This window comes from Malus sylvestris, chromosome 1 (genome assembly GCF_916048215.2).
Source record: "Malus sylvestris chromosome 1, drMalSylv7.2, whole genome shotgun sequence".
NCBI lineage: Eukaryota > Viridiplantae > Streptophyta > Magnoliopsida > Rosales > Rosaceae > Malus > Malus sylvestris.
The window spans coordinates 25,780,263-25,808,257 of NC_062260.1; the positions used below are offsets into that span (position 1 = coordinate 25,780,263).

Sequence of the window (27,995 nt, forward strand, 5' to 3'; positions counted from 1 at the left end):
ACGGATATGTGGGAAAATATCGGTACCTCAGAAAAACGATAATATCGGCGAAATATCGCCGATATTATCGATATTTAATACCATGATCAGAAGTTCCTCTGATAGAGAATATCCTCAAGCCTCTAGAAGGTGTGAAAGAGGTTTCAGTGATTGTGCCTTCCAGAACTGTTATTGTTGTCCATGATAGCCTTCTCATTTCCCAGCTTCAAATCGGTAATATATTCTCTTAAATAATTTTACACCGGTTAATATTAGTATTTCCCCTTAATTCTCTAATATTTGTGCTAAAAATTGTTTATTTTTTTCTTAATAGTTGCACAACAGAAAGCAAATAGTTTTGGGAAAATTAAAAAAAAAAAGAACGATGGCAGTAGGTGGACGTGTACTTTTTCCGTTGTGGGGGAATTATTAATCGGCATATCGTGTACCATTATGAATAAAAAAGATGGAACCGGATCCCCTCCTGATCCATATATATAATTATATATTGAGTCTGCTGAGTAGATGATTTGGACCGTTAAAATTTAATTCAACGACTACAACTATTATAATTTTTAGAGGGCTCTCTGTTTGTACCATTATGAACCAAAAAGATGGAACCGGATCCTGTCATGATCCATATATATATTGAGCCTGCTGAGCAGGCTATCTGTACCGTTGAAATTTAATTCAACGACTACAACTATTATAATTTTTAGAGGGTCATTTATCTGTAGCTGTTGGATCAAATTTTAATGGTCCGATCGCCTGCTCACCTGATTCAGTATATATAAATCCGGAGAGGATCCGGTTCCCAAAAAGATAGAGACGAGCATGCCTTGTATGTTTTTCTTTACCCAACTTTCACGTACTATTTTACTTTCTTTTTCATCACCCACTACGATATCCGACCAAATTATACAAAATAAAAGTATTTCAGATAATTTCCCATTTTCTAGGTGCTTTCTGCAGTTTTTATGATGAGTTTGTAGCAAAAAAAATCTTACGAACTCGTTCTACCTAACTTTTTTCACTGTTTTTTTATTTTATTTTTGTTGTTGAACTTTTTTGAACGTTTCTTTGGTTTCACAATTTACTATGTATAATATATTTAAAAATAGCTTTCAGTTGTGGCTAATTCGTTGTATGTTTCACCTTACACTATATAATACCAAATCGTTTTACACCCCTTTGGTGTGAATCTGGAGACTCATTGACCATGAGGAAAAGGACATTAGTTGACTTAAAATAAAAAAGTTCAAAGCTATTTATTCGAAAATAAAATAAAGTATGCTCAGTGCGTTTAGCCGGCCTCTCACACACTCTTTTATCTTAATACAAATGCACAAGTTTTTCAATCTCCATTATTACTTATAAGGATAAAATTCTTTTGTTTTGCCCCATCAGATAACATTTAGAAACATTGAAAATTGAAGGAAAATTAATACGACAGCAAACTCACATGAATAGATATCGAAAAACTGATAGGGCAACATAAACAAATTTATTTTTCCTTGAGGAAATTGCCCTTTTGATTTGTTATTTCATGGACAGTTAAGGCACTAAACCAAGCAAGGCTAGAAGCAAATGTGAGAGTGTATGGGGCAGGGGACATTTACAAGAAAACGTGGCCAAGTCCATATGCAATTGGTAGTGGCGTGTTACTGGTTCTATCATTTCTCAAGTACGCATATCGGCCATTAGGGTGGTTGGCCCTTGGAGCCGTGGCCGTTGGCATTTTCCCCGTTGCTTTGAAATGTTTTGCGTCTATTCGGAATTTCAGGTTTCATGACATCAACATTCTTGTTATCATTGCCGGTGAGTCAATACTTGGTCTTAATCATTGCGTTAGTTATATGAAATTATCATATAAACATTGAAGAACACTGTACACATGACTGTCAGTCGGATCAGGATCCTTTCCTGAGCAAATGGAGAGGATCCTCCTGAGCGGGCTTATCGGGCCGTTCAAAATTTATCCAACGACTACAAAAAGGGGGCTCCACTAAAAGTTATAATAATTGTAGCCGTTGGATAAAATTTGAACGGCTCGATGGACCTGGTCAGGAGGATCCTCTCCATTTGCTCAGGGGAGGATCCTGATCCCTGTCAGTCAATCATCTATCATGAGAATAATATTTAATATGATACAATCATCTCTACCACTTTAAAGTTACTCATCAAATTATATTTTCTACACTCCAAAATTTTGCTACCACTTATCTACTCATTTCTTTGTCAGCTACTTTATAAAAATGATTACAAAAATTAGCTATAAAAAATTATAAGTAAAATGTCGTATTAAATAAATCTAGGCCGTCTTGTTCTTATTGCAAATTGGATAAGTTTTGTTCACTAAATTGTGATTGTTGTTCGTATCGTTATATATTGTAGAACCTTAACGGTTTATCCTTTTGTTTTGTTTTTCTCCGTTGCAAGGATGTTTAAGAAAAAGACTTTACCGAGACCTTTTGTGATAAAACCTCATACCTGACGGATCGTGCAGGTGGTAATTACCAAGTTGGGGACAATATTGGTGTTATTGGAAATGAGCCGTATGGTCTGTCTCTTTGATAATTCTACCGTATCAAGAAATGTACACAAATATGAACAAAAAAAATATCTCAAACCCTTAATAATCCGATGTGAAATAATGTGGTAGGATGACCTTCAACTGCCAAAATATGATAATAGTTGCTAATATTCCAAGTTTCACATTCATGGGCCATACGGTATAAATGCAAACAAAAAGGTAGTTTCAATAATGCAGCAAAAACACAAGGCCAGTTACGACACTTTATTTCATGGGGGCATTGCTAATATTTCTCTATTTTATATACGAGTGCTACTACACCCACTCCAATGTCTTATTTTTCCACCCCAGTTTTTATTAAATTTTTAATGACTAATTTATCCTCTCATAAAATGACATATAAGGACATGCAAAAAGGCAATGCTTCCGCTTCAGTCTCCTTCGAGCTCTCTCAATCATTTTTGAAACTCTAACCTCCATATTAATGGACAATGCAATTGTGATCAAGGTTATGAAATGGACTGGATCCTATGGACAGGTGACTCAAGTGAAGGTCAAGTTTCTATTACTTTGTGTCGGTGAATGGCGAGGAGAGAGGAAGGAGATGAGGCATTTGGAGGGAAGGCGATTATTGTGGATTGAGATGCCATTGCAGCTGCCACTGCCAAACCCACTAGGCGGTGCTAGGAGGTGGTATCTTTGATTGGGATTGGGATTTGAATTGGATTTGGAGGGTGGACAAATCCATTGGCAACCAGTTTTGATTCCATTTTTGGTACTTCGTTTCTTGCCTTGCCTTCGCCTACATTTGCTTCTGTGGCTCTGGGCACTTGGGCACTAGCCAAGCAGCAGAGCATGCAAATTGCAATGGAAGTGCAAAGTAAGTGTATGATTGTATCAAAAGTGACGGGTGAGCTCGGCTTTTTCCTTTCTATTTTGTTTCAAAATTATATCATATTTGGAAATTCAAAGAATTGAAAATAGAATGGAGGACATGTTACTGGAAGTCTGGAAGGATATCAAGCATTGATATGATTGTATCTGGGGTTTTTAAGCGATCAATAATGATGGGATATTAGGCCATTGAGCAAAGGTGTAAGGGCGCTTTGGAAATAACAGTGGGTGGAAAAATAGTATGGTTTTCTTTTTACTTTTCTTGGTGGGTGGGAATATAAGGTGGGTGGAAATATAAGATATTGGGGTGGGTATAACACCACTCTTTATATATATATATATATATATATATATATATATATATATATTGTTTTTTTTAATTCAAAAGTATAAACACAATTCTCTTTAGCTTTTCAATTAATTCAACCCCTCTCTGGTATTTCCCCTTTAGAAATTAATAATTGCAAAGCAAAGAGACATACGATATTGCGTATAAAATAGTGTTTGACAAAAATAATCAAAAGAGGGGATGAGGTGGGGTTCTTACTGCTAACAATTCCCTTAAAAATGGTGCGGCAATCATAAGACCATCTTCAACCCTGGGCTAAAAGCCAAATTACCCTCCCCCAAACACTCTCCAACTCATGCTAAAATTTTAGGCTAAATGCCAAATGCTATTTCTGGGCCAAATACCCCCTCAGCTTTCCCCTCGGGCTAAATGCGAAATGTTTATCGGAATTTAAATTTTTTTAGATTAAAATGTTCATAAAATTAATTTACAATAATCTACATATTTATTTATTTTTTTTAAAATTGATTTAAGAAAAAATTTAGGCTAATTTCATTATTTAATAATTCCGGGCTAAAATTTTAGGGTAGAAGGGTTGGAGCAGAAAAGATGTTTCTGGGCTAAAAGCTAAATTTTCCGAGCTAAAAAATTTGGTTTTTAGCCCAAGGGTTGGAGATGGTCTAAGGGAAAAGGGCGCAAGTGGGCTCTTGACAAGCACGTGGGACTTTCCTATGGGAAAATGCACGCTGTCATGGCCATGCCATATTTTCCGTTCCGAGTTACCACAAACCTTACTTTTTCCAGGAAATTTTTCATTTTCTAGGAAAAGTTTTCATTCACCCACCAGTGTTTGGCAGCAGCTTCTGTCTCTGTAATTTGCAATCTTGAGATATCATTCCATTACTGATTTTCTCTACACATAATCTTGATTTGTCTACTTGGTTTAGAGCAGTTTTAGTTCATTTGGCTTACTACATTACTTGCCGTTGAGGGTGTACTTGCGAAATCAATTAAAATACAACATTAGCTTACTACATTACTTGCGGTTGAGGGTTTACTTGCTAAATCAGTTAGAGTGGCCATCTCATCAGTTTAAGCACAGATGCTACTTTGATGTGTTGGGGTTGTGCTGCTCATCAGAAGTTCCTCTGATAGAGAATATCCTCAAGCCTCTTGAAGGTGTGAAAAACGTTTCAGTGATTGTGCCTTCCAGAACTGTCATTGTTGTCCATGATAGCCTTCTCATTTCCCAGCTTCAAAACGGTAATATATTCTCTTAAATAATTTTACACCAGTTAAAATTAGTATTTTCCCTTAATTCTCTAATATTTGTGCTAAAAATTGGTTATTTTTTTCTTAATAGTTGCACAACAGAAAGCAAATAGTTTTGGGAAAAAGAAAAAAAAAAAAGAACGATAGCAGTAGGTGGACGTGTACTTTTTCTGTTGTGGGAGAATTATTAATCGGCATATCGTGTACCATTATGAATCAAAAAGATGGAACCGGATCCCCTCCTGATCCATATATATATTGAGCCTGCTGAGCAAATGATCTGGACCATTGAAATTTAATTCAACTACTACAACTATTATAATTTTTAGAGGGTCATCTGTTTGTACCAATATGAACCAAAAAGATGGAACCAGATCCTCTCATGATCCATATATATTGAGCCTGCTGAGCAGGCGATCTGGACCGTTGAAATTTAATTCAACGGCTACAACTATTATAATTTTTAGGGGGTCCTTTATTTGTAGCTGTTGAATCAAATTTCAACGGTCCGATCGCCTGCTCAGCAGATTTAGTATATATGAATCCGGAGAGGATCTGGTTCCCAAAAAGATAGAGACGAGCATGCCTTGTATGTTTTTCTTTACGCAACTTTCACGTACTATTTTGCTTTCCTTTTCATCACCCACTACGATATCCGGCCAAATTATACAAAATAAAAGTATTTCAGATAATTTCCCATTTTCTAGGTGCTTTCTGCAGTTTTTATGATGAGTTTGTAGCAAAAAAAATCTTACGAACTCGTTCTACGTAACTTTTTTCACTGTTATTTTATTTTATTTTTGTTGTTGAACTTCTTTGAACGTTTCTTTGGTTTCATAATTTACTATGTATAATATACTTAAAAATAGCTTTCAGTTGTGGCTAATTCGTTGTACGTTTCACCTTACACTATATAATACTAAATCGTTTTACACCCCTTTGGTGTGAATCTTGAGACTCCTTGACCATGAGGAAAAGGACATTAGTTGACTTAAAATAAAAAAGTTCAAAGCTATTTATTCGAAAATAAAATAAAGTATGCTTAGTGCATTTAACCGGCCTCTCACACATTCTTTTATCTTAATACAAATGCACAAGTTTTTCAATCTCCGTTATTACTTATAAGGAAAAAGCTCTTTTGTTTTGCCCCATCAGATAACATTTAGAAACATTGAAAATTGAAGGAAAATTAATAAGATAGCAAACTCACATGAATGGATATCGAAAAACTGATAGGGCAACAGAAACAAATTTATTTTTCCTTGAGGAAATTGCCCTTTTGATCTGTTATTTCATGGACAGTTAAGGCACTAACCTAAGCAAGGCTAGAAGCAAATGTGAGAGTGTATGGGGCAGGGGACATTTACAAGAAAACGTGGCCAAGTCCACATGCAATTGGTAGTGGCGTGTTACTGGTTCTATCATTTCTCAAGTACGCATATCGGCCATTAGGGTGGTTGGCCCTTGGAGCCGTGGCCGTTGGCATTTTCCCCGTTGCTTTGAAACTTTTTGCGTCTATTCGGAATTTCAGGTTTCATGACATCAACATTCTTGTTATCATTGCCGGTGAGTCAATACTTGGTCTTAATCATTGCGTTAGTTATATGAAATTATCATATAAACATTGAAGTACATTGTACACATGACTGTCAGTCAATCATCTATTACAAGAATAATACTTAATGTGATACAATCATCTCTCCCATTTTAAAGTTACTCGTCAAATTATATTTTCTACACTCCAAAATTTTGATACCACTTATCTACTCATTTCTTTGTCAGCTACTTTATAAAAATGATTACAAAAAATAGCTATAAAAAATTATAAGTAAAATGTCGTATTAAATAAATCTAGGCCGTCTTGTTCTTATTGCAAATTGGATTAGTTTTGGTCACTAAATTGTGATTGTTGTTCGTATCGTTATATATTGTAGAACCTTAACGGTTTATCCTTTTGTTTTGTTTTCCTCCGTTGCAAGGATGTTTAAGAAAAAGACTTTACCGATGCCTTTTGTGATAAAACCTCATACCTGACGGATTGTGCAGGTGGTAATTAACAAGTTGAGGACAATATCGATGTTGTTGGAAGTGGGCCGTATGGCCCGTCTCTCTGATAATTCTACTGTATCAAGAAATGTACACAAATATGAACAAAAAAAATATCTCAAACCCTTAATAGTCCGATGTGAAATAATGTGGTAGGATGACCTTCAACTGCCAAAATATGATATTAGTTGCTCACATTATAACATCATATTCATAATTCATCCATTCTTCTTCATGTCGCACACCAATAATATTCAAAGTTTCACATTCATGGGCCATATGGTATAAATGCAAATAAAAGGGTAGTTTCGATAATGCAGCAAAACACAAGGCCAGTTACGACACTTTATTTCATGGGGGCATTACTAATATTTCTCTATTTTATATATGAGTACTACTGCCTCCACCCTAATGTCTTATTTTCCTACCTCAGTTTTTATTAAATTTTTAATGACTAATTTATCATCTCATAAAATGACATATAAGGACATGCAAAAAGGCAATGCTTTCGTTTCAGTCTCCTTCGAGCTCTCTCAGTCATTTCTGAAACTCCAACCTCCATATTAATGGACAAAGCAATTGTGATCAAGGTTATGAAACGGACTGGATCCTGTGGACAGGTGACTCAAGTGAAGGTCAAGTTTCTATTACTTTGTGTCGGTGAATGGCGAGGAGAGAGGAAGGGGATGAGGCATTTGGAGGGAAGGCGATTATTACGGATTGAGATGCCATTGCAGCTGCCATTGCCAAACCCACTAGGCGGTGCTAGGAGGTGGTATCTTTGATTGGGATTGGGATTTGAATTGGATTTGGAGGGTGGACAAGTCCATTGGCAACCAGTTTTGATTCCATTTTTGGTACTTCGTTTCTTGCATTGCCTTCGCCTACATTTGCTTCTGTGGCTCTGGGCACTTGGGCACTAGCCAAGCAGCAGAGCATGCAGCCAAGCAGCAGAGCATGCAAATTGCAATGGAAGTGCAAAGTATGTGTATGATTGTATCAAAAGTGACGGGTGAGCTTGGCTTTTGCCTTTCTATTTTGTTTCAAAATTATTTCATATTTGGAAATTCAAAGAATTGAAAATAGAAAGGAGGACATGTTACTGGAAGTCTGGAAGGAAATCAAGCATTGATATGATAGTATATGGGGTTTTTAAGCGATCAGTAATGATGGGATATGAGGCCATTGAGCAGGGTGTTAGGGGTAAGGGCGCTTTGGGAATAATAGTGGGCGGAAAAATAGTATGGTTTTCTTTTTACTTTTTTTGGTAGGTGGGAAGATAAAACATTTGGGTGAGTATAACACATATTTTTTTTTTTAATTCAAAAGTATAAACACAATTCTCTTTAGCTTTTCAATTAATTCAACCCCTCTCTGGTATTTCCCCTTTAGAAATTAATAATTGCAAAGCAAAGAGACATACGATATTGCGTATAAAATAGTGTTTGACAAAAATATATAAAGAGGGGATGAGGAGGGGTTCTTACTGCTAACAATTCCCTTAAAAATGGTGCGGCAATCATAAGAGAGAAGGGCGCAAGTGGGGCTTTCCTATGGGAAAATGCACGCTGTCACATGGCCATGCCATATTTTACCTTCCAGAGTTACCACAAACCTTACTTTTTCCAGGAAATTTTTCATTTTCTAGGAAAAGTTTTCATTCACCCACCAGTGTTTGGCAGCAGCTTCTGTATCTTGAGAGATCATTCCGTTACTGATTTTCTCTACACATAATCTTGATTTGTCTACTTGGTTTAGAGCAGTTTTAGTTCATTTGGCTTACTACATTACTTGCCGTTGAGGGTGTACTTGCTAAATCAGTTATAATACAACATTAGCTTACTACATTACTTGCCGTTGAGGGTTTACTTGCTAAATCAGTTAAAATGGCCATCTCATCAGTTTAAGCACAGATGCTATCAAACAAGCTTTGATGTGGATTCCATTCTTTTTCCCTCCATCTGGTTCTCCACTATTTTTTTTCTCATGACTCATCAACAAGAGAAACGTGAACCAATTATTCCAACCAAAGAAAGTTGTTTTGTTAGGAGATTACTTCATTAATTTAAGTTATTCTTTATGTACATGTCCCTCTATAAGTTATAATCCTTCCCTTCTTACATGTATAGTTCTCACAACTTCATCTCCTTAAAGCTTTTAGACCCTATTACTCTCTCTCTCTCTCTCTCTCTCTCTCTCTCTCTCTCTCTCTCTCTGAATTAAGCTTGAAGAATCCCCAGAGCTCCCCATTACCTACAAGGTGATTTTCTTTAAGCGTTTAGCTTGGTCATATCGAGTGAATTCACGATTAGTATTGTCGACAGAGCTGAGTTGTCCCTGTTGAGTAATTCCCAAGTCTCCTATTCTTCGTCTCCTCGAGACCCTCGGTACACCTGTATCACACACACACGAACTTCTGACCAAATAATTTTCATACCTCTACTCTTCACAAATCAGACACAAAGTTTGTATACCAACAGAAAATTAGTAATTTTTCCTGTGTCCTGTGTATTTGCAGAAGTTGAGAGATAATTAAGCAGGATGGCTTCTGCCCAGGGCAAAGAAAAGCCAGCAGCCATAAAGTTTCAGAAGAGCTACTTTGATGTGTTGGGGTTGTGCTGCTCATCAGAAGTTCCTCTGATAGAGAATATCCTCAAGCCTCTTGAAGGTGTGAAAGACGTTTCAGTGATTGTGCCTTCCAGAACTGTCATTGTTGTCCATGATAGCCTTCTCATTTCCCAGCTTCAAATCGGTAATATATTCTCTTAAATAATTTTACACCAGTGAATATTAGTATTTCCCCTTAATTCTCTAATATTTGTGTTAAAAATTGGTTATTTTTTTCTTAATAGTTGCACAACAGAAAGTAAATAGTTTTGGGAAAAAGAAAAAAAAAGAACGATAGCAGTAGGTGGACGTGTACTTTTTCTGTTTGTGGGACAATTATTATTCGGCATATCGCGTACCATTATGAACCGAAAAGATGGAACCGGATCCTCTCCTGATCCATATATATATATTGAGTCTGCTGAGGAGGCGATTTGAATCATTGAAATTTAATTTAACGACTACAATTATTATAATTTTTAGAGGATTCTCTGTTTGTACCATTATGAACCAAAAAGATGGAATCGGATCCTCTCATGATCCATATATATATTGAGCCTGCTGAGCAGGCGATCTGGACCGTTGAAATTTAATTCAACAGCTATAACTATTATAATTTTTAGAGGGTCTTCTATTTGTAACCGTTAGATTAAGTTTCGACAGTCCGGATCGCCTGCTGAGCAGACTCAGTATATATGGATCCGGAAACGATCCGGTTCCAAAAAGATAGAGACGTGCATGCCTTATATGTTTTTCTTTACCCAACTTTCACGTACTATTTTGCTTTCCTTTTCATCACCCACTATAATATACTTAAAAATAGCTTTCAGTTGTGGCTAATTCGTTGTATGTTTCACCTTACACTATTTTTTTTTTTTTTTTTTTTTTTTTCGGAGAACCTCGGCGGTACGAGGGAATTTTATTGATAAGAAAAAAGAAGTTACACCTAGACAGGGGGGACATAAACCTAACCCCTCATAGAACAAAAGAAAAGAAATACAAAAGAAAAAGGGGGGGACATGCACCTTACCCCTTTTGAGAAAGGAAATGCCGGAAAAAGAGGGGGGGACATAGACCGTACCCCTCTTGGAAAAGAAAATACAAGGAAAAGACTAGGCGGACATAAGCCCAAACCCCTCTATAAACCTTAAAAGGTAATAACCTGCAAAACAAACTGCAAAACAAAAGGGAATCCAAAAAGGTTAGGAAAAGAAAGGAGAAAACACATCAAGAAGAGGAGACAAACCTGTAGGTTGGCATGCCCAAGAAATCTGAGTGCAGAGGAGGGAGGATCTCAATTGGGGGAGTGGAATGCCAGACAAGTGAAGATGATAGAAGCCCTAAATTGGCTAATTTATCAGCAACAGCATTCCCTTCTCGAAAAATATGAGAGCAACGAAAAACCATGTTCTGCAAAAGGAGAGTACAATTGTTCCAGCGTGTCTGGAGCGACCAAGGGGGAGAGAAAGATCCAGAAGCAAAACATGATATTACACTCGAAGAGTCGCTTTCAAGCCATAAATTTTGCCAGCCTCGCGCGTGGGCCAATTCGACAGCAAGGATGACAGCATGGAGCTCCGCATAGAAAGAAGTACGATGGCCCAAGCTTAGGGAGAAACCACCAAGAAAATAACCCGCAGAATCTCGAAAAACCCCGCCACATGCCGCAGGACCCGGATTACCTTTAGCAAGGCCATCAGTATTCACTTTGACCCAAGAAGAAGGAGGGGGGTGCCAAAGAACAGGGACAATAGAAGGAGCTTTACAGGGGTTAGGCGATATTCCAAGAGAGACTAAAAGTTGCCGATCCAAAGTGCCTCGTACATGGCCAGGGGTGAGAGCTCCAACCTGCCTAATCCAGGTCGAGGTGGAGCGGCAGAGACGTGAGAATGAGGGAGGTTTGCCTTCAAACTTCACTTTATTACGCATCTTCCAAATAGCCATGAGTAAGAAAAACCCTGAAGCTAGCCAGACATTGCGAAGATGTGGAGAGAACCGCTTTGACAGAAAATCAAGCCATAGATCAAAGAGGGAGCCCATAGGTTGAATAATAGTGCCAAATTGGGTAGCTAGCCAACGCCAAGCACATTGTGCAAAGTCACAGCTAGAAAATAAGTGGTCAATAGATTCAGAATTCTTGTGACATAGTTGGCATATTGGAGCCAGCGGGATGCCTCGGCGCTGAAGTTGATCCTCCGTTGGGAGCTTGTTGAAAAGAATCTTCCAAACTAAAATAGAGTAACGAGGTGGGATGAAAGGACGCCAGATAATGGAAGCCCAACTCTTGACAGGAAACCGATGACGAACAATTTCATAGCCATCGGAAAAAGAAAAACCACCAGAAGTAGAAGCTTCCCAAATTAAAACGTCCTTATCCTCATCAATTGGAAGAGGCATTTCTAAAATCTCTTTAGTTAGGTCTGGGAAAGTAGAAGAAAAGATAGAAGGAATAACCCATTGTCCCATACGAATAATATTTGAGACCTTAGTACGAGATAAAGAAGGGGCAATCTCTGTTGCACCAACGACGTCCACAATAGGCTTATCCAGCCATTTATCAACCCAAAGGGAAGTAGTAGAACCATTTCCAATCACCCAACGACAATTCTGAAACAAGATATGAAGAATGGATTTAATACCAGGCCATATAGAAGATCGCATATAACTACAAGAGTATAGGCGACCATGTAGCTTGAAACGTTTCCGAATATAAATACTCCAAGGGGAATCAGTAGTAATAATAAGCCATCCAAGCTTTAAGAGAGCTGTAGTGTTAAGAGAGCCAAGATCACGCAAACCCAAACCACCTTCATTCTTCGGAGCACATATCTGATGCCAAGAAACGGTAACCAACTTCTTGGAGGTTACGTCACCAGACCATATAAAATTGCGAGCACATCGTGAAAGAGACCTTAGCAAGGAAGAGGGCCACTTATAAACAGAAAAGCTATGCAAGAGCATACTTTGAAAAACTGATTGAGTGAGTTGAACTCTTCCTGCCATAGATAAAAGTTTCCCCTTCCAACCAGTTAACTTAGCTTTAGCTTTATCTGCCAAGGCTTGAAGATGACTCCTTTTAGGCTTGCCACAGAAGATTGGAACTCCAAGGTAGACAAAAGGTGCTTTGCCTTCTTTGAAACCCAAGTAACTCTCAACCACAGCTTTGCGATGCCTTGAGGTAGAGCCCAAGTAGAAAGTACTTTTTGCCTTATTGATAAATTGACCAGAGGCTCTACTATATCTATCGAAGAAACCTTGCAAGTTACGCAGGGTGACACCATCACTTCTACAGAAAATGAATAAGTCATCTGCATAGAGAACGTGAGAAGGAGAGATACAACCTCTTGGAGCAAAAGTTGGCTTAGTAAGCCCATCAAGTTGAAGACGACTCAAGCCCCTTGATAAAGCCTCCTCAGCTAGACAGAAAAGTAACGGAGAGAGAGGATCCCCTTGGCGCACTCCTCGTGAACAAGAGAAAAAACCATGCGGGGAACCATTGATTAGGATGGACAATTTAGCAGATCGTAAGATGGTAGAAATCCAGTCTATAAAACAAGTGGAGAACCCAAAGTTAGTAAGCACCCGCAATAGAAATGACCAATCTAAAGTATCAAAAGCCTTAGCTATATCAACTTTGACTCCCATATTGCCACCACGAGTTTTTTTGTCAAGCACATTGAAACATTCTGAAACTAGGCCAATACAATCAGTGATACGTCGGCCAGGTATGAAAGCAGCTTGATGTGGAGAAATAATGCGTTGAACAACATGAGAAAGGCGAACTGCCAAAATTTTGGGAATAATCTTAAAGAGAAAGTTTGCCAAAGCAATAGGTCTAAAATGAGTCATGGAAATAGCGTCCTCCACCTTCGGTATCAAAACTAAGAAGTTACTATTGGTATTGGGGTATAGCCAATTTGATTGAAAGAATTGCTTCACAAATTGAATGACATCAAAGCTGACAATATCCCAACAGTGATGATAGAAAAAACCTGGAAAACCATTTGGCCCTGGCGTACTGGAAGCACTTAATGAGAAAACTGCCTCCTTAATTTCCTCATCAGTAGGTAATGCAGATAAGAGATCATTTTCAGAGTCTGTGACCATCGGCTGGATGACCTCACAAACCTCATCAATACCTGAAGGGTTGAAAGAAGAGCCGAACACAGTCTGATAGAAATTAACAATATGGTTCTCAATAGCCAGCGGGTCGGTAAGAAGATTATTTCCATCAAGAATACAACTGATATGAGAGCTGGATGATTTAATACGAGCATAAGCATGAAAGAAAGAAGAATTTCTATCCCCTTTAGTTAACCACTTAACACGAGCTCTATCTTTCCAAAATGCCTCTTGCATTTGAAGAGACTCCATTACTGTAGTCTTGGCGACAATCTCCTCCTCGAAAAGATCATTATTTATACCCTCAATTGAAATTCTTTGTTGAATCATAGAAAGATTATGCCGAGCATTAGCCACTCTATTATGAACATCACCAAAAACCGAAAAATTCCATTGGCGCAGGCAGGTTTTTAGAGCTTTCAATTTTTGCAGAATGATAAACATAGGACAACCATAGACAACTGTATTGCTCCAGCAATGAGTTACAGTTTCTCGAAAAGATGGATGTTGAACCCACATTGATTGAAAACGGAAAGGACGATGACCATTGCGCAAAACTCTAGAACCAGAGAAAATAAGGGGGTTATGATCTGAGACTACCTTTGGCAACGCTATGCAGTTAGAGTGGGGCCAAGAATCAAACCAACTTATATCACACAAGGAGCGATCTAACCTTCGTTCAGTGCGACCACGAGACCTCCAGCCATTAGACCATGTAAAGGCTGCCCCAGATGTGTTCAAGTGGGTAAAGTTACAAGTGTCAGACATGTTACTAAACTCAGCACATGAAGCTTGGGACGGTCTGCCTCCTCCCATCTGCTCGTGGGCATCCAGGATAGCGTTGAAATCGCCAATAGCCATCCATGGAACTTGTGTTTGTGGGCGCAGAGAGATAAATTCAGCCCACAAGTCTCTTCTTTTGATAGATGAGGTGCTTGCATAAACAAATGTGAACTGGCTTGGGATATGATCAAAAGTACAGCGAACCGTAACCTGTTGATCAGATATAGAAATAACTAAAGGGTCTGCACAAGCCGAAGATGTTAGTAACCAAAGGTTGGGGGTAAGAGTTCCTCTAGAGTTAAAAGTAAGAGCAGATAAATTTAAAGAATCCCAATAAGCAGCTGAAATAGAATTAAAAGTCACCATGGGCTCCGCAATGCAAACCAAATCCGGGTGATGCAACCGACAGATGTTAGAGAGCTCCGTCCGAGAGTCATCGTTACCAATGCCACGGATATTCCAGAAGAGAACCTTCATTTATAACGAGCCGGTAATCCGCGGACCCTACTCGGATATGGTTTATCACAGGGTTGATCAAGATTGGCAAGCTGCTTTTGTTTTTTCTTTTGACTGTTAGATAGCACAGGAGTAAAACCATCCATATCACAGCCTTCTATGTGATTGACAATATCGATGACATCCTTAGCTAATGTCGCAACATGTTCAAAACCAGGGGGAATGCTATGGTTGTCATGAGGATCCTGCATGCCAAAATTATTTGGGACATCGGTGTTGCCCAAGTGCTGACTATTCTGAGCTACCGTCTCGACCTGATCAAAGCCAGGAGGAGTGCTAGAGTCGTCACAGAGATCATGTGGGCCAAGAATATTAGGCACATTGGTGTTGCCCAAATGCTGACCATAAGAAAGACCATTCTGATGATGTGATCCATCTGGAGACAGCGATCCGGTCATAGAATTGCTAATATGAGAAATCCCAGGGGATTGAATACCATGCTCTTCAAATTCAGAGTTATTCACAGCTTGGGCAATGGTCCCTAAGGCCTCATCAACCACCGGTTCAAGAGCTTTGTTCAGGGACTCATCATTACCATCATCCACTGCCTCAATACCTGCAGGCAACAATTGATCAACCTGTTGAAGAGGTTCAGAGGCATGTGACCCACAAAAGACATTAACTGGTATTGTTGTATCTATTTTGGGACGATATTCCATGTGCAGTTGACTGCGAGAGTGATCTCCGGTTTTGTTGTCCCCCATGTTACCACCCTTTCGCGTCCGGCTACGAGAGCGACCTCTCGACATCTGTTTGAGTTGTCTGCAACTATTAGCCAAGTGCCCTATCAAACCACAGTGACTACATTTGGGCGGTAAATTTTCATAAACCACCTCAACCGGGAAGCCATGACTTTCTCTTTCAACCATAAGAGATGTAGGTAAATCACCTGCAAGATTGACATCAACTAATATACGTGCATAATAACCATATTGCCTTTCCCTTGTAGCTGAATCTAGTTGCAAGGGGGTGCCAACCCCTCTCGCAATTTCCATCAAGTGTCTAGGATGCCAATATTCCTGACTCAAACCAAAAATTTTAATCCATACCTGAGCATGAGTTTGAGGGAGAACATCACCTGGTTTAAAATCTGGTGTCCATTTTGATAACCTGAATAAACCAGTAGCGAGAGTACACGTACCGCCACCCCATGCCCGTCGCATATCATCTTCCTTATTGAAATGGATATCAAAATAGCCTTTACCTATAGGAACCAGGTTCCATGGTGCAGTAGGGCGCCATGCATCTTCTAAACAAGATTTTAGAGCACCGGTCTTCATTGGAGAGTATGAATATAATACTAAAGAGAGATTATATTCATACTCTTGCTTAGAAGATGCATGGCGCCCTATATTTTTCACCTTACACTATATAATACTAAAGAGAGATTATATTCATACTCTTCAAATTACTTCTCCTACACCTTTTTAATTTTTTAATATTTTCTACACATCACTAACACTTGATAGAAAAATATTAAAAAATTAAAAAGGTGTGGAAGAAACTTTGGAGTGTGTGAATATAATCTCTCAATACTAAATAGTTTTACACCCCTTTGGTGTGAATCTTGAGACTCCTTGACTATGAGGAAAAGCACATTAGTTTTCTTAAAATAAAAAAGCTCAAGCTATTTATTCGAAAATAAAATAAAGTATGCTCAATCCATTTAGTCGGCCTCACACACACTCTTTTATCTTAATACAAATGCACAAGTTTTTCAAACTCCATTATTACTTATAAGGATAAAGTTCTTTTGATTTGCCCCATCAGATAACATTTAGAAACATTGAAAATTGAAGGAAAATTAATACGACAGCAAACTCACATGAATGGATATCGAAAAACTGATAGGGCAACATAAACAAATTTATTTTTCCTTGAGGAAATTGCCCCTTTGATCTGTTATTTCATGGACAGTTAAGGCACTAAACCAAGCAAGGCTAGAAGCAAATGTGAGAGTGTATGGGGCAGGGGACATTTACAAGAAAACGTGGCCAAGTCCATATGCAATTGGTAGTGGCGTGTTACTGGTTCTATCATTTCTCAAGTACGCATATCGGCCATTAGGGTGGTTGGCCCTTGGAGCCGTGGCCGTTGGCATTTTCCCCGTTGCTTTGAAATGTTTTGCGTCTATTCGGAATTTCAGGTTTCATGACATCAACATTCTTGTTATCATTGCCGGTGAGTCAATACTTGGTCTTAATCATTGCGTTAGTTATATGAAATTATCATATAAACATTGAAGTACATTGTACACATGACTGTCAGTCAATCATCTATCACGAGAATAATACTTAATGTGATACAATCATCTTTCCCACTTTAAAGTTACTCGTCAAATTATATTTTCTACACTCCATAATTTTGGTACCACTTATCTACTCATATTTCTTTGTCAGCTACTTTATAAAAATGATTACAAAAATTAGCTATAAAAAATTATAAGTAAAATGTCGTATTAAATAAATCTAGGCCGTCTTGTTCTTATTGCAAATTGGATTTATCCTTTTGTTTTGTTTTTCTCCGTTGCAAGGATGTTTAAGAAAAAGACTTTGCCGGCCTTCATACCGAATAACCTTAACGGTTGATCCTTTTGTTTTGTTTTTTCTCTGAAAAAAATTGCAACACATCACGTTTCCTTAGAAAGTTTGAATAGATACAGGTTGGTTTCTGTGTAGAAGTTCAAAAGCTACCGTTAGACATACTTTATGATTTTTTACGATACACAGAAATGACCCAACGTCTTTGGCTTCTTGCAAGTTTGAGTGGGTATGTATGGGTGCGTTAGATTAAAAGTTTGGATTGCTATTAGGTGAATTTGAACCACATTATTGGTAATTTATTATGGGGTTAAGTCTACACTCTTCTTTAATGTGGATAATATAAGTTGTTAATAAAAAAAAAGGGTATTCTGCATCAGTTTCCCTCAAATGATATACTTTTTGGGAGAAATGCAATGGCTAGATTGTTTTGACACTTGAAAAACTTAGAGTTCATTTGGTATCTTATTTGAGAACCTTTTTTTTTTTTTTTTAAACTCATGTTTTGATTTAAAATTTTTAAATCAAAAACCATTTTTGGTGTACAACTTCTCAAACTATCAAAAACAAAAAATTCGAACACCTTTGTATATATTTTGAAGTTGTGGTTTTGAGAATTGGGATCCACACCACACTAAACACCAAACAACAATTTAACATTGGGATTCAAAACTTGTTTTTAAGTTAAAAATTCGATCCAAATCTGCCTTAAAATCTTTAATTTTTTTTTCAGAGTTCATAACTCTACCCATTCGAGGCTTTTTCGAGTAATGCTGGACGGGTTCCTATTTCCGAGCATTACTCGAATCCTCTTATAGCATATTCTGCATTTTTGGACTTTCACATCTCATCTTAGATTTAAAAACTTTTCTATTTAGATTAGGTTTTATAAATTTTTAGTACACCATAAAGTCTAATTCCATTGGCCCTAGCTCATTATTGGCCGGCTTCCCAATTTTTGGTGGAGGGTGCTATTGGGTCATCATTTCGTGAACCGTATGTCGATTATAGTCTCAATGGATTCTATTAACGCAACATCTCTCTTGTCATGTTTTATGGTTGTCATGTAATATAAAATAAATGGTTCTTCAATTTAATTGAGAGAGACATTGAAATAAATAAATAAATAAATAAATATAGCACTTAAGTGAAAGAACCAAAAACTACAAATTAAAAAAAAAAAATCTACTGAATTACGAGTTCAGTTGGAGTTGGAAATGTATTTTCAGAACTCTATTGCAATACTGCACACATGATACAGAAGTTACTTATTTGCGCATGTTTGTATATTTATGTAAATCCATTTAGTGTAACTTTTGACAGTAATTGGGACAATTGCTTTGAAGGACTATACAGAAGCTGCCTCGATTGTCTTTCTGTTCACCATTGCAGAGTGGCTCCAGTCTTCTGCAGGTTACAGGGTTAGCATAAAACACTCATCCTTCTTTTTTATGAAAAATTTAAGAACTAATCTCATTGAATTAAACAAAATACAAGTAACGATAAGTGGCCGAAAAACATAGCAGTTGATTTTGGAACAACAAATTTTGCTGAAGACAGTTTTGTACATAATTTTGTGATAAACCACATACTAATCAATGCTTTAAAAGACGAAGGTGAAGCCCCTCCTAAGCGAAAGCCTTGAGATTGAGGCGATTCATGGGACCTATAATTATTAATATATAGTCTAGTTGGAAGGTATGTCATATGGTCTTGTTGAACTTGAACTTAGAGGGTATGTCATGAAGTCTAGTTGAACTTAAACTTTGGCATTTTTTTCTTTAAAAAAAAAAAGAAAAAGAAAAAAAAAGCCCAATCGAACGCTGCAGCCGCCTAGGCATGCCTCGATCACATCTAGGTGAGTTTAAGCCTATTCCCGCTAGGCAGAGGCATTTTCATCACCGCCCTGTCTCCAAAGCTGCCTAGGTGGGCCTCAAGGCTCGTTTTTCAATACACTGATACTAATACTAAAATGTTGTTTAAGGGATTAATGAATGACTTGCTAATGTATATCATAAACAGTCAGACACGTAGAATAACATGCTTTTGTTGAGAGGTGTCCCACATCGTTGAGGGACAAGGTTTGCTATGTGCTTATATGATCTTGGACTACTCCTCATATTGCCAATTGGTTTTATGGTGGAACCCCAATTTCATCATGGTATTAGAGCAAGGTTGTCCACGTGTGAAGCCCAACGGCCACACGCGCTCCACATCACCCAGTTGTTGTCCACGTGTAGGCTTGAAAATCCGCCACACGTGCAGGGGCGTGTTGCGAGTTGTCCCACATCGGTGAGGGACAAGGTTTGCTATGTGCTTATGATCTTGGACTACTCCCCATATTGCCAATTGGTTTTATAGTGGAACCTCAATTTCATCAGCTTTTATCTACTCAGGCAAAAGCAGTGATGTCGTCGTTGATGAGCATGGCGCCCCAAAAAGCAGTCTTAGCAGAGAGTGGAGAAGTTGTGGATGTTGATGAGGTTAAGTTGAACACAATTCTTGCTGTTAAGGCTGGCGAAACTATACCGATTGATGGAATAGTTGTTGAAGGAAAAGCTGAAGTGGATGAGAAAACACTAACTGGAGAATCCTTTCCAGTTGCCAAAGAAAAGGACTCCACTGTTTGGGCAGGCACTATCAATCTTAATGGTAACATAAATGTCGTTCCCGTCATTCTTTGATTTTGAATAAAGAGTTATGTTTTCATTTCTGACAAAATTTGGTTTCAATTGTGAAGGTTATATTAGCGTGAAAACTACATCATTGGCTGAAGATTGTGCGGTCGCCAAAATGGCAAAACTTGTCGAAGAGGCTCAAAACAGCAAAACCAGAACTCAAAGATTCATTGACAAATGTGCAATGTTCTATACCCCAGGTTAGTCTACTTTCCCCATACATTTCATATGTTTCACTATTCTTTACTACCAAGGAGAATGCAGACGGTTGGATTTGTTTTGTGGTGCTGTTTTGCAGCGGTCCTGGTCATTTCTGTTTCTATCGCGGTGATTCCAGCTGCATTACATGTTCACAATTGGAGCAAGTGGTTTCACTTAGCTTTGGTTGTTTTAGTGAGCGCTTGTCCGTGCGGTCTCATCCTCTCTACACCCGTTGTGACTTTCTGCACGCTCACAAAAGCGGCAACATCTGGACTTCTGATCAAAGGAGGTGACTACATTGAGATTCTTGCTAAAGTCAAGATCATGGCTTTTGACAAAACTGGTACAATAACAAGGGGTGAATTTGTGGTGATGGATTTTCAATCTCTTCGTGATGACATTAGCTTGAACACATTGCTTTACTGGTATAGACTGCAACTCCTCTATTCAGCAACAAGCTGAATGAAACACACAAAAATTTTGATGGAAAGAAAAATTTTACTTCATGAAATTCAGAAAGAGGCTTTTAGTTTAAAGACGAATTTAAGGCTGTTTTAATGCTGCATTATTCTCCCAAAGTGTTTCCTATTATTTCTTTATTAATCTTCATGAAGGGTTTCAAGCATTGAGAGGAAGTCAAGTCATCCAATGGCAGATGCGCTGGTTGACTATGGAAGATCGTTTTCGGTTAAGCCTAACCCTGAAAGTGTGGAGGAGTTTCAAAATTTTCCCGGGGAAGGTATCCATGGGAGAATTGATGGACAAGATATCTACATTGGAAACAGAAAAATAGCTTTGAGAGCTGCTTGTGAAATAGGTAAATGCCATCGACTCCTGTATCTTCGAAGCTATTTCGAATGATTCCAAAGATTATGATTCATTTTCTTTTTGTTTATGGTCTTTTTGGATCTCTCATCATTAAATCTTTCTGAAATTTCAGTTCCAACAATTGAAGGTTCGAAAGGTGGGAAGACGATTGGATACATATACTCTGGGGGAGCCCCTGCTGGAGTCTTTACAATATCTGATGCTTGTCGATCTGGGGCTGCAGAGGCTCTCAAGGAGCTAAAGAAGTTAGGCATTAAAACAGCTATGCTCACAGGAGATAGTAATGCTGCCGCATTGCATACAAATGAGCAGGTGTGTTATTCTTAATATCTTAGCCTCATATCGCTATGCTTAAATCTGCACGCGCAGCGCACACCATGCGCTCCACTCTGCACTCACTTTTATTGATTCAATGTATGATCTTCCCTGGCATACATGGCTGTAGAACTGCATATATATTTTCTTTGCAGATTAAGAAAGAAAAAAAGAACAAATAAGAGTAGAAAATTTATCTGACTTGCAGCTTAAGCAAGCTCTCGAGGTAGTCCAGGCAGAACTTCTACCTGAAGACAAGGCAAGAATCATTAAAGAATTTAAAATGGAAGGAAACACAGCAATGGTTGGAGACGGGATCAATGATGCCCCTGCTTTAGCTACAGCCGATATTGGTATCTCAATGGGCATTTCAGGATCAGCCCTTGCTCAAGAAACTGGGAATATAATTTTACTGTCAAATGACATTAGGAAACTACCGAAAGCAGTCCAACTTGCGAGAAGAGCTAAAAGAAAAGTGATTGAGAATGTGGCTTTGTCCATCACTACTAAGGCGAGTATCCTTGCACTGGGATTTGCAGGGCATCCGCTTGTTTGGGCTGCAGTTCTTGCTGATGTCGGGACATGCATGCTTGTGATATTCAACAGCATGCTACTCTTACAAGGAACCAACAAGCATGGAGGGAAAACTTCTGCACCGCATGGCCATAAACATGGAAGCCATGGACATAGCCATTCTCACAAAAACCAACATTGTTGCTCGGACAGCAAACCCGTAAAAGCCTGTAAACCTCAAAAGTGTTCCTCGCAGAAATGCGGATCAGAGTGCCATCCTAGTCCCTTAACTTCAAGCTTGCCCTGTAAGCTTAAGTGCAGTGATGACTTACACGAGGCACGACACTGTGATGAAACAAGCTGCATCAAAGTCAGTCATGATCTCGAGTCACAGAATAAACACAATCATGATTGTTTGAGTCACCATAATTTGAGCTCATGCGCAGAAGGTGATAAACTTCACGAGGCAAAACACTGCAATCATTCCGCTTCTTCTTTGGTGGAAATTCAAAAGTTGACAAGTAAAGGTCATTGCCACACGACCCACTGCGGCAAAGAGCACAGCAGAAATGAAGGTGATGGAGTCCATGAGGAAAAACACTGCAATTATTCTGCTTTTGCTTTGCACGAAAGCGAAAAGTTGACAAGTAGTGTTCATTGCCACTCAAGCCGCTGTGGAAAGGAGCATGTTAGAAAGGAAGGTGATGCAATCCATGAGCCAAAACACTGCAACCATTCTACTTTTTCCTTGGAGGAAAGCAGAAAGTTGACAAGTACTGGTCATTGCCACTCAACTCAATGTGGCGAAGATCATATTCACAATGAATCGTTAGGAGAAACGTTTGCCACAAGATGTGATCATCAGCACCACCATAATCAAGATAAACAATCAGCCCCTCATCACACGACGACTGATGTTGTAGCGGGTTGCGACCACACAGAATCGGCTGCAACGAATTCTTGCATTGGCTCCCGGACAGCGGAAAAGGAAGCATGTTGCTCGGAATTAGTAGCAATTCATGCTTGTGTGTTGGAGAAAAGAGAAGTCGGTGGGTGCTGCAAAAGCTACATGAAGGAATGCTGTGGTGGTCATGGGCATATTGGTTCTAGCTTTCAGGGTTGTTTTTCAGAAATCACAATTGAATAGATGTAACTGACTGAAAATAAGTATACATATTATATACGTGTTTTATATATATTTATGAAATTAAGAATTTAGGAAATTTTCCGTTAAATGACAATGGCATGAGAAGAAAGCATAAGCATTCAATGAGTTGAAATTTTTTATATTGTAGCTACATGTACACCAGATGTTTTGCCGCAACGATATGGCAGAAGCTGTGTCACGAGGATCCGCTGTTGTTAAACGATCTTGTAGGTGATGGGATTTTGAGGGATTGTAATGGAGGAATAGCTCCTGATATCACCTGTCTTTGCGACGAAATGAAGTTGGGGGAGGAGGTACAGTGAACAGCCGCTGTTGTGAACATTGAGTTCTGAAGAACTAGTCAACTAAACAGCAACACAAGGAATGAAATTGAGGGAGCTGAAGTGCTCATCTTGTAGGAAACAATGTCAAGCGTAGCCGCCCTAACAGCCATAGGGATTTTGCGCGGGCGTTGCTCGGGCAATGTTGGAGTACCATGCTTTCTTCTTACACATCAACATGGATTTTGTAGCATATACTGAATAATCAATAAAGCCATTTGATTTCAAGAAACTTGCATTTGAATTTTGACATGGATAAAAAAGAATTAACGGTACAGATCACTTACGTAAACTACTTGAAGCTAACAGCCGGAAGTTTACTGCTCAGGTTCACTATCCATTCACGAATAATTGAATTGACTTCATCGGGCAGCTCGTCGTGCGGGCAATGACCTAATTTCAAGAACAATGAAAGGAATAAACTTGTATGAAACTTTTGAGCATAAACAGAGCATACAACAATGGAAATATTTTACACACCGGCATCCAACTCCTTGACGATGAACCCAGCACAATGTTCTTTAAGCATAGCCACTGTTGACTTGGAGTCCGATATTGGATCTCTCATCCCCTAACCGAGACAGACAGACAAAACAGTAGGATTAAGGGGTTTTAAACAAAATCAAAAGAGAAGAGCGAGATTTCTCTCTGCTTGTTAAGACTTAATAATTTACCTGTATAATCATAACTTTGTCCTTGAATTCATCCAAGAGATAATTAAGAGGGATTGAGAGATTGAAGCTAAAAACGCTTTCAAGGACCACTGCCACCCCGGGATCATATGACTTTCAAGTTACGTTAAGGAGACTTTTGACTAGTTACATGTTATTTAATTTGTATAAGAAAAATCAACTGTGATTGCTAGTTATTATTGTACCCAGTGCACAAGGCTCCCGCTTTACGCAGGGTCTAGGAGAGGTGAATGTCGGCTAGCCTTACCCCCATTTATGGAGAGGTTGCTCCCAAGTCTCGAACCCGAGACCTACCGCTCATGGGCGAAGGCACTTGCCATCGCACCAAGTGCGACCTCTAACTGTGATTGCTAGTTCCTAGAGAAAAATAAAATTACTTCACACGGAAGAGGATACTGCTCTTAGCATTTCATCAATAAGCCAACTGTCAACTCGCTCTGTTTTCTGCAGAGAAAAGGTAGTAAAACACACAAACGAAAACTACGAAAGTGAACCATATTCGAAAAAAAGACAGTACAGATACTTACAGATGGGTAGCAATTCTTCACTATGTCCTTGAGTGTCAACCTTAAGTAGAACAAAAGGAATTTAGCACCTAGCCATGAAGCACCCGAAGTTCTTCTCTCCTGAAACAGAAAACTATATTATGAGACTGTCAAAATCGTACAAAAGAAAGGGATCTTGCACGTTTTTAATCAAGCTTACTTTGGCGAACAACACAGAGGAATATCCTGGAATAACATTCCCACCACTGTTGATAAGAACCACAGATTTGACCAAAGCAGGCCAAAGACGAGCAAAAAGTGCAATAATATAACCTGGAGACAGAAAATCGTAACAAATAACAATAAGATACACAACGGATATGCACACTGGAGAATAAAAGCTAAAAATTAAGGCAGATAAGCCACCAGAACTTTTTAGGTAAGTTGTAAGACATTGTTTAGGTAAGTTGATCATCTCGTTTCTAGTTTAAAACGTACCACCAATTGAGTTCCCAACCAGATGTGCTGGTTCACCCACAACTTCAATAATGAAATCTCTAAGCATTTCAGCCCACATGAGTTCAGTGTATTCAATATTTGGCTTTTCCGATTTGCCAAATCCTAATAGCGTGATGGCCCATACTCGGTTTCCACCTTCAGCAATGGCGCGTATGTTGTCACGGTAATGCTCCAAGAAGGCTCCAAAACCATGAACCAAAAGAGTAGCAGGACCTTCTTCACCCAGAACTGTATACTGACAAAAGGATAGTAGTATCGTAGTGAAAGAGTAGGTACCCCAATCTACAACATAAAGCTAGCCAAGTATTTATCTAGATTACAAGGCACAGAATATCTTTGAAATAGAAAAGATCAGTTTCGAACAAAATACCTGAATTAGATAGCCTTTCCATCTCCAGATACGAATACGAAATCTTCTGTCATCACTTAACTGACTTTTTAGAGCGACAAGAAAATACCACTGTCACAAAACATAACTCAGTTGCTTACAAATATGTTATGCAATAAATAATGTTTTTTTGCAAAGAAAGCAACTTAGGTAAGTCTCCGAAAAGCCACTTCAATCAAAACATAAATACAATTTTCGCATAACTGGTACAGCACCTCCATTGAGCACACCGAATCAACAGTTGCGGCAATTGTAGAGGATGAATATCCAAAAGGAGACAGAAATCCAGAATCTCGTTCTTTCTTATACTTGAGAGCTTCAAAATATACTCTTCTTCTGGATAGGATGCCAAGAAAAAGGGCAGGACCAAAGACTGTAGTAAATGAAGCTCCATCCCGACTTTCAGCACAGGGCATCTGTTCATGTATTCTGCAACAAGATTATCCCAAAAGAACCTTTTAGTTAATGCAGGAATGAAGTGGAAAGGAATATCTGATCATTAAGGATTTTTTACGGTAAAATATGACCACGTACTCCCACCAGTAGTGATCACGTTCTGTTCCCTCCAAATATCTCAAGTATGCACCCAAAGTTTTCAATGCGTTACTCGTCCCCCCTCCCAGAGAATTTCCCTTTGTAGTGACAAACATAGAATTCTCAAGCTTCTTTGATGGGACCTGGCCATGTCTAGAACTCGAATTGTTTAGATTTCTTTGCCCAGGCTTCAAAAATTCCTTCATCAAAATTGTTTCAGCGCACATCTCTTTCATTGAATTCCAACTCTCTTCCATTTTGCATGGATTTTCTTTGATAAATTGTTTCAAATCATTAAATGTGGGGATGGGACCTGAATCATAGTAAAGCGATTATGGTCACTACTACTTGCAAGATATATCTTTGACAAATTTAGTAACGAAACAAATCAAGTAGAAGTATAAGCAGAAGCATTAACAATATGGGAACTCTTACCCCAATCCACTTCCATGTTTCGACCAGTTAATGTTGCGGGCGACAGTGGCAAAGTTACTGGCAATCTAAGTTTGGTAAATTCATCGTATGAATCTGGAATACCCTTCAAGCTCTACATAATCACACACTCATCCACTCAATTGCTCGATAGTAAGTGAATCACCAACCAGCACCTCAAAAACAAATAAAAAAACCAATCAAGACAACGACAACTACCTTCACATCATAAAACGGAGTCCGCCACAGCACAAAGTTGGGGGAAGACCGCGTTGCCGTCATGGTGTCCCTGACACTATCAGTCATCTTCCTTAAGCCATACTCCACCTCCTCCTCGGCATATACCGTACTAACAAACTGAACCTGTTGCAATCCTCTCCAATGATGAGTGGTTCAACTAGTCTCTCATACAATATAGAAACTTACCCACAGCTCGGATACTGATGTGGCGGAATTCCAATCCAATCCCGCATTTTGATGCATTTCTGCGTGATTATCTTGGAATTCCGCCACAATGGCATCCCCGTGGCAGGAAGTTGTTTCTCCTCATACACAATAAGCAAAGCTATTTATGTAACAACCTCTTTTACAAGCTCTTGAATCACATTTTCGGCATTCCCCAACCGAATCATCAAGTTCGCACCTTTATCCTTCAACGAGCTTCTCAAATCTTGCAAAGCAATCAAAACCGTTTCTTGCATATTCTCGGGAAAACCTGCCCATTTTCCCTCCAATGAATCCACCTATAGATATAATCGTACATCACTATATGTGTGTGTGTGTGTGTGTGTGTGTGTCAGAGTGTTAGTGTGTGACTTACGGGAGATGATGCGATGATCGAAGACATAGATTGGAACCACGGCGGAGTGGTTGGAGGCGGCGAGGAGGGCGGGGTGGTCGTCGATCCGGAGGTCGTGCTTTAGCCAAACGACGGCTACGCCGGCCGGCTTCTGAGTGCCGTTGACTGAAATCTGAGCCTTGAAATGGAGACGGCACCGTTTTGGCGAGATGCAGAAGGTGTTTGGGGAGGAGGAAAGCGAAGGGAAGTGCAGGAAAGTGACGAGCGAGGCCATGTGGAGTAGAGTGTGCAGTGTGAGAGTTTCATGTCCGTTTAAGGAAAGCAGAGAGGGGAAAAGGCATTCGTTGAGGATAAAGCAGGAGACTTTGAGGATTTGGCATCTTTGGAATGCAAAGAAAGAATTCAAACTGTTTTTTGTGGAGCAGAAAATTGAATCAAACACCTGAAATTTGTAAATTTGTTATTGTGGAGGAGAAGAACCCAGTGCTTAAGAGAACTCAATTTTTTCACATTTTGCTGGAGGTCAGCGTTTCGAACTAATA

The 27,995-nt window shown here is 38.9% G+C and overlaps 2 protein-coding genes across 24 annotated transcripts; one reads left to right on the forward strand and one right to left on the reverse strand.

Moving 5' to 3' along the window:
- Positions 1-91: 91 nt before the first annotated feature.
- LOC126628746 (putative inactive cadmium/zinc-transporting ATPase HMA3) lies at positions 92-23,351 on the forward strand. Of its 23 annotated transcripts, XM_050298576.1 has the most exons (12): positions 1,674-1,797; positions 2,917-3,020; positions 7,604-8,025; positions 9,532-9,765; positions 16,959-17,222; positions 18,905-19,002; positions 19,978-20,233; positions 20,322-20,459; positions 20,558-20,885; positions 21,075-21,277; positions 21,401-21,600; positions 21,812-23,351. In XM_050298576.1, the coding sequence occupies exons 4-12, from the start codon at positions 9,555-9,557 to the stop codon at positions 23,261-23,263; spliced, it is 3,150 nt and encodes a 1,049-aa protein (XP_050154533.1). In that variant the 5' UTR covers positions 1,674-1,797; positions 2,917-3,020; positions 7,604-8,025; positions 9,532-9,554; the 3' UTR covers positions 23,264-23,351. The 23 variants fall into 23 exon arrangements, with proteins under 23 accessions (XP_050154638.1, XP_050154629.1, XP_050154648.1 ...); XM_050298554.1 differs by lacking the exon at positions 2,917-3,020 and having other exon boundaries at positions 7,500-8,025; XM_050298565.1 differs by lacking the exons at positions 2,917-3,020; positions 7,604-8,025 and adding an exon at positions 3,051-3,422 and having other exon boundaries at positions 1,689-1,797.
- LOC126628882 (uncharacterized) lies at positions 23,271-27,990 on the reverse strand. Its single transcript, XM_050298746.1, has 15 exons — positions 27,475-27,990; positions 27,236-27,369; positions 26,874-27,017; positions 26,658-26,769; positions 26,223-26,535; positions 25,904-26,117; positions 25,671-25,760; positions 25,280-25,535; positions 25,002-25,114; positions 24,824-24,922; positions 24,693-24,740; positions 24,279-24,389; positions 24,085-24,175; positions 23,892-23,997; positions 23,271-23,801 (listed from the first exon to the last, which is right to left on the reverse strand). Exons 1-14 carry the CDS (start codon positions 27,725-27,727, stop codon positions 23,897-23,899), a joined length of 2,079 nt encoding a protein of 692 aa, XP_050154703.1. The 5' UTR covers positions 27,728-27,990; the 3' UTR covers positions 23,271-23,801; positions 23,892-23,896.
- Between the last annotated feature and the right edge of the window lie 5 nt (positions 27,991-27,995).

What these genes read in the sequence shown, in the direction of transcription:
- LOC126628882 (XM_050298746.1), bottom strand. Translation starts at nt 27,727, where the DNA reads ATGGCCTCGCTCGTCACTTTCCTGCACTTCCCTTCGCTTTCCTCCTCC. An exon ending in CGTGATCACTACTGGTGGGA is followed by an intron (nt 26,118 to 26,222) that starts GTACGTGGTCAT and finishes ATCTTGTTGCAG; the next exon opens with AATACATGAACAGATGCCCT. An exon ending in GGTTGGGAACTCAATTGGTG is followed by an intron (nt 25,115 to 25,279) that starts GTACGTTTTAAA and finishes TTCTGTCTCCAG; the next exon opens with GTTATATTATTGCACTTTTT.
- LOC126628746 (XM_050298576.1), top strand. Translation starts at nt 9,555, where the DNA reads ATGGCTTCTGCCCAGGGCAAAGAAAAGCCAGCAGCCATAAAGTTTCAG. An exon ending in CATTCTTGTTATCATTGCCG is followed by an intron (nt 17,223 to 18,904) that starts GTGAGTCAATAC and finishes AACTTTTGACAG; the next exon opens with TAATTGGGACAATTGCTTTG. An exon ending in TGCAATGTTCTATACCCCAG is followed by an intron (nt 20,460 to 20,557) that starts GTTAGTCTACTT and finishes GCTGTTTTGCAG; the next exon opens with CGGTCCTGGTCATTTCTGTT.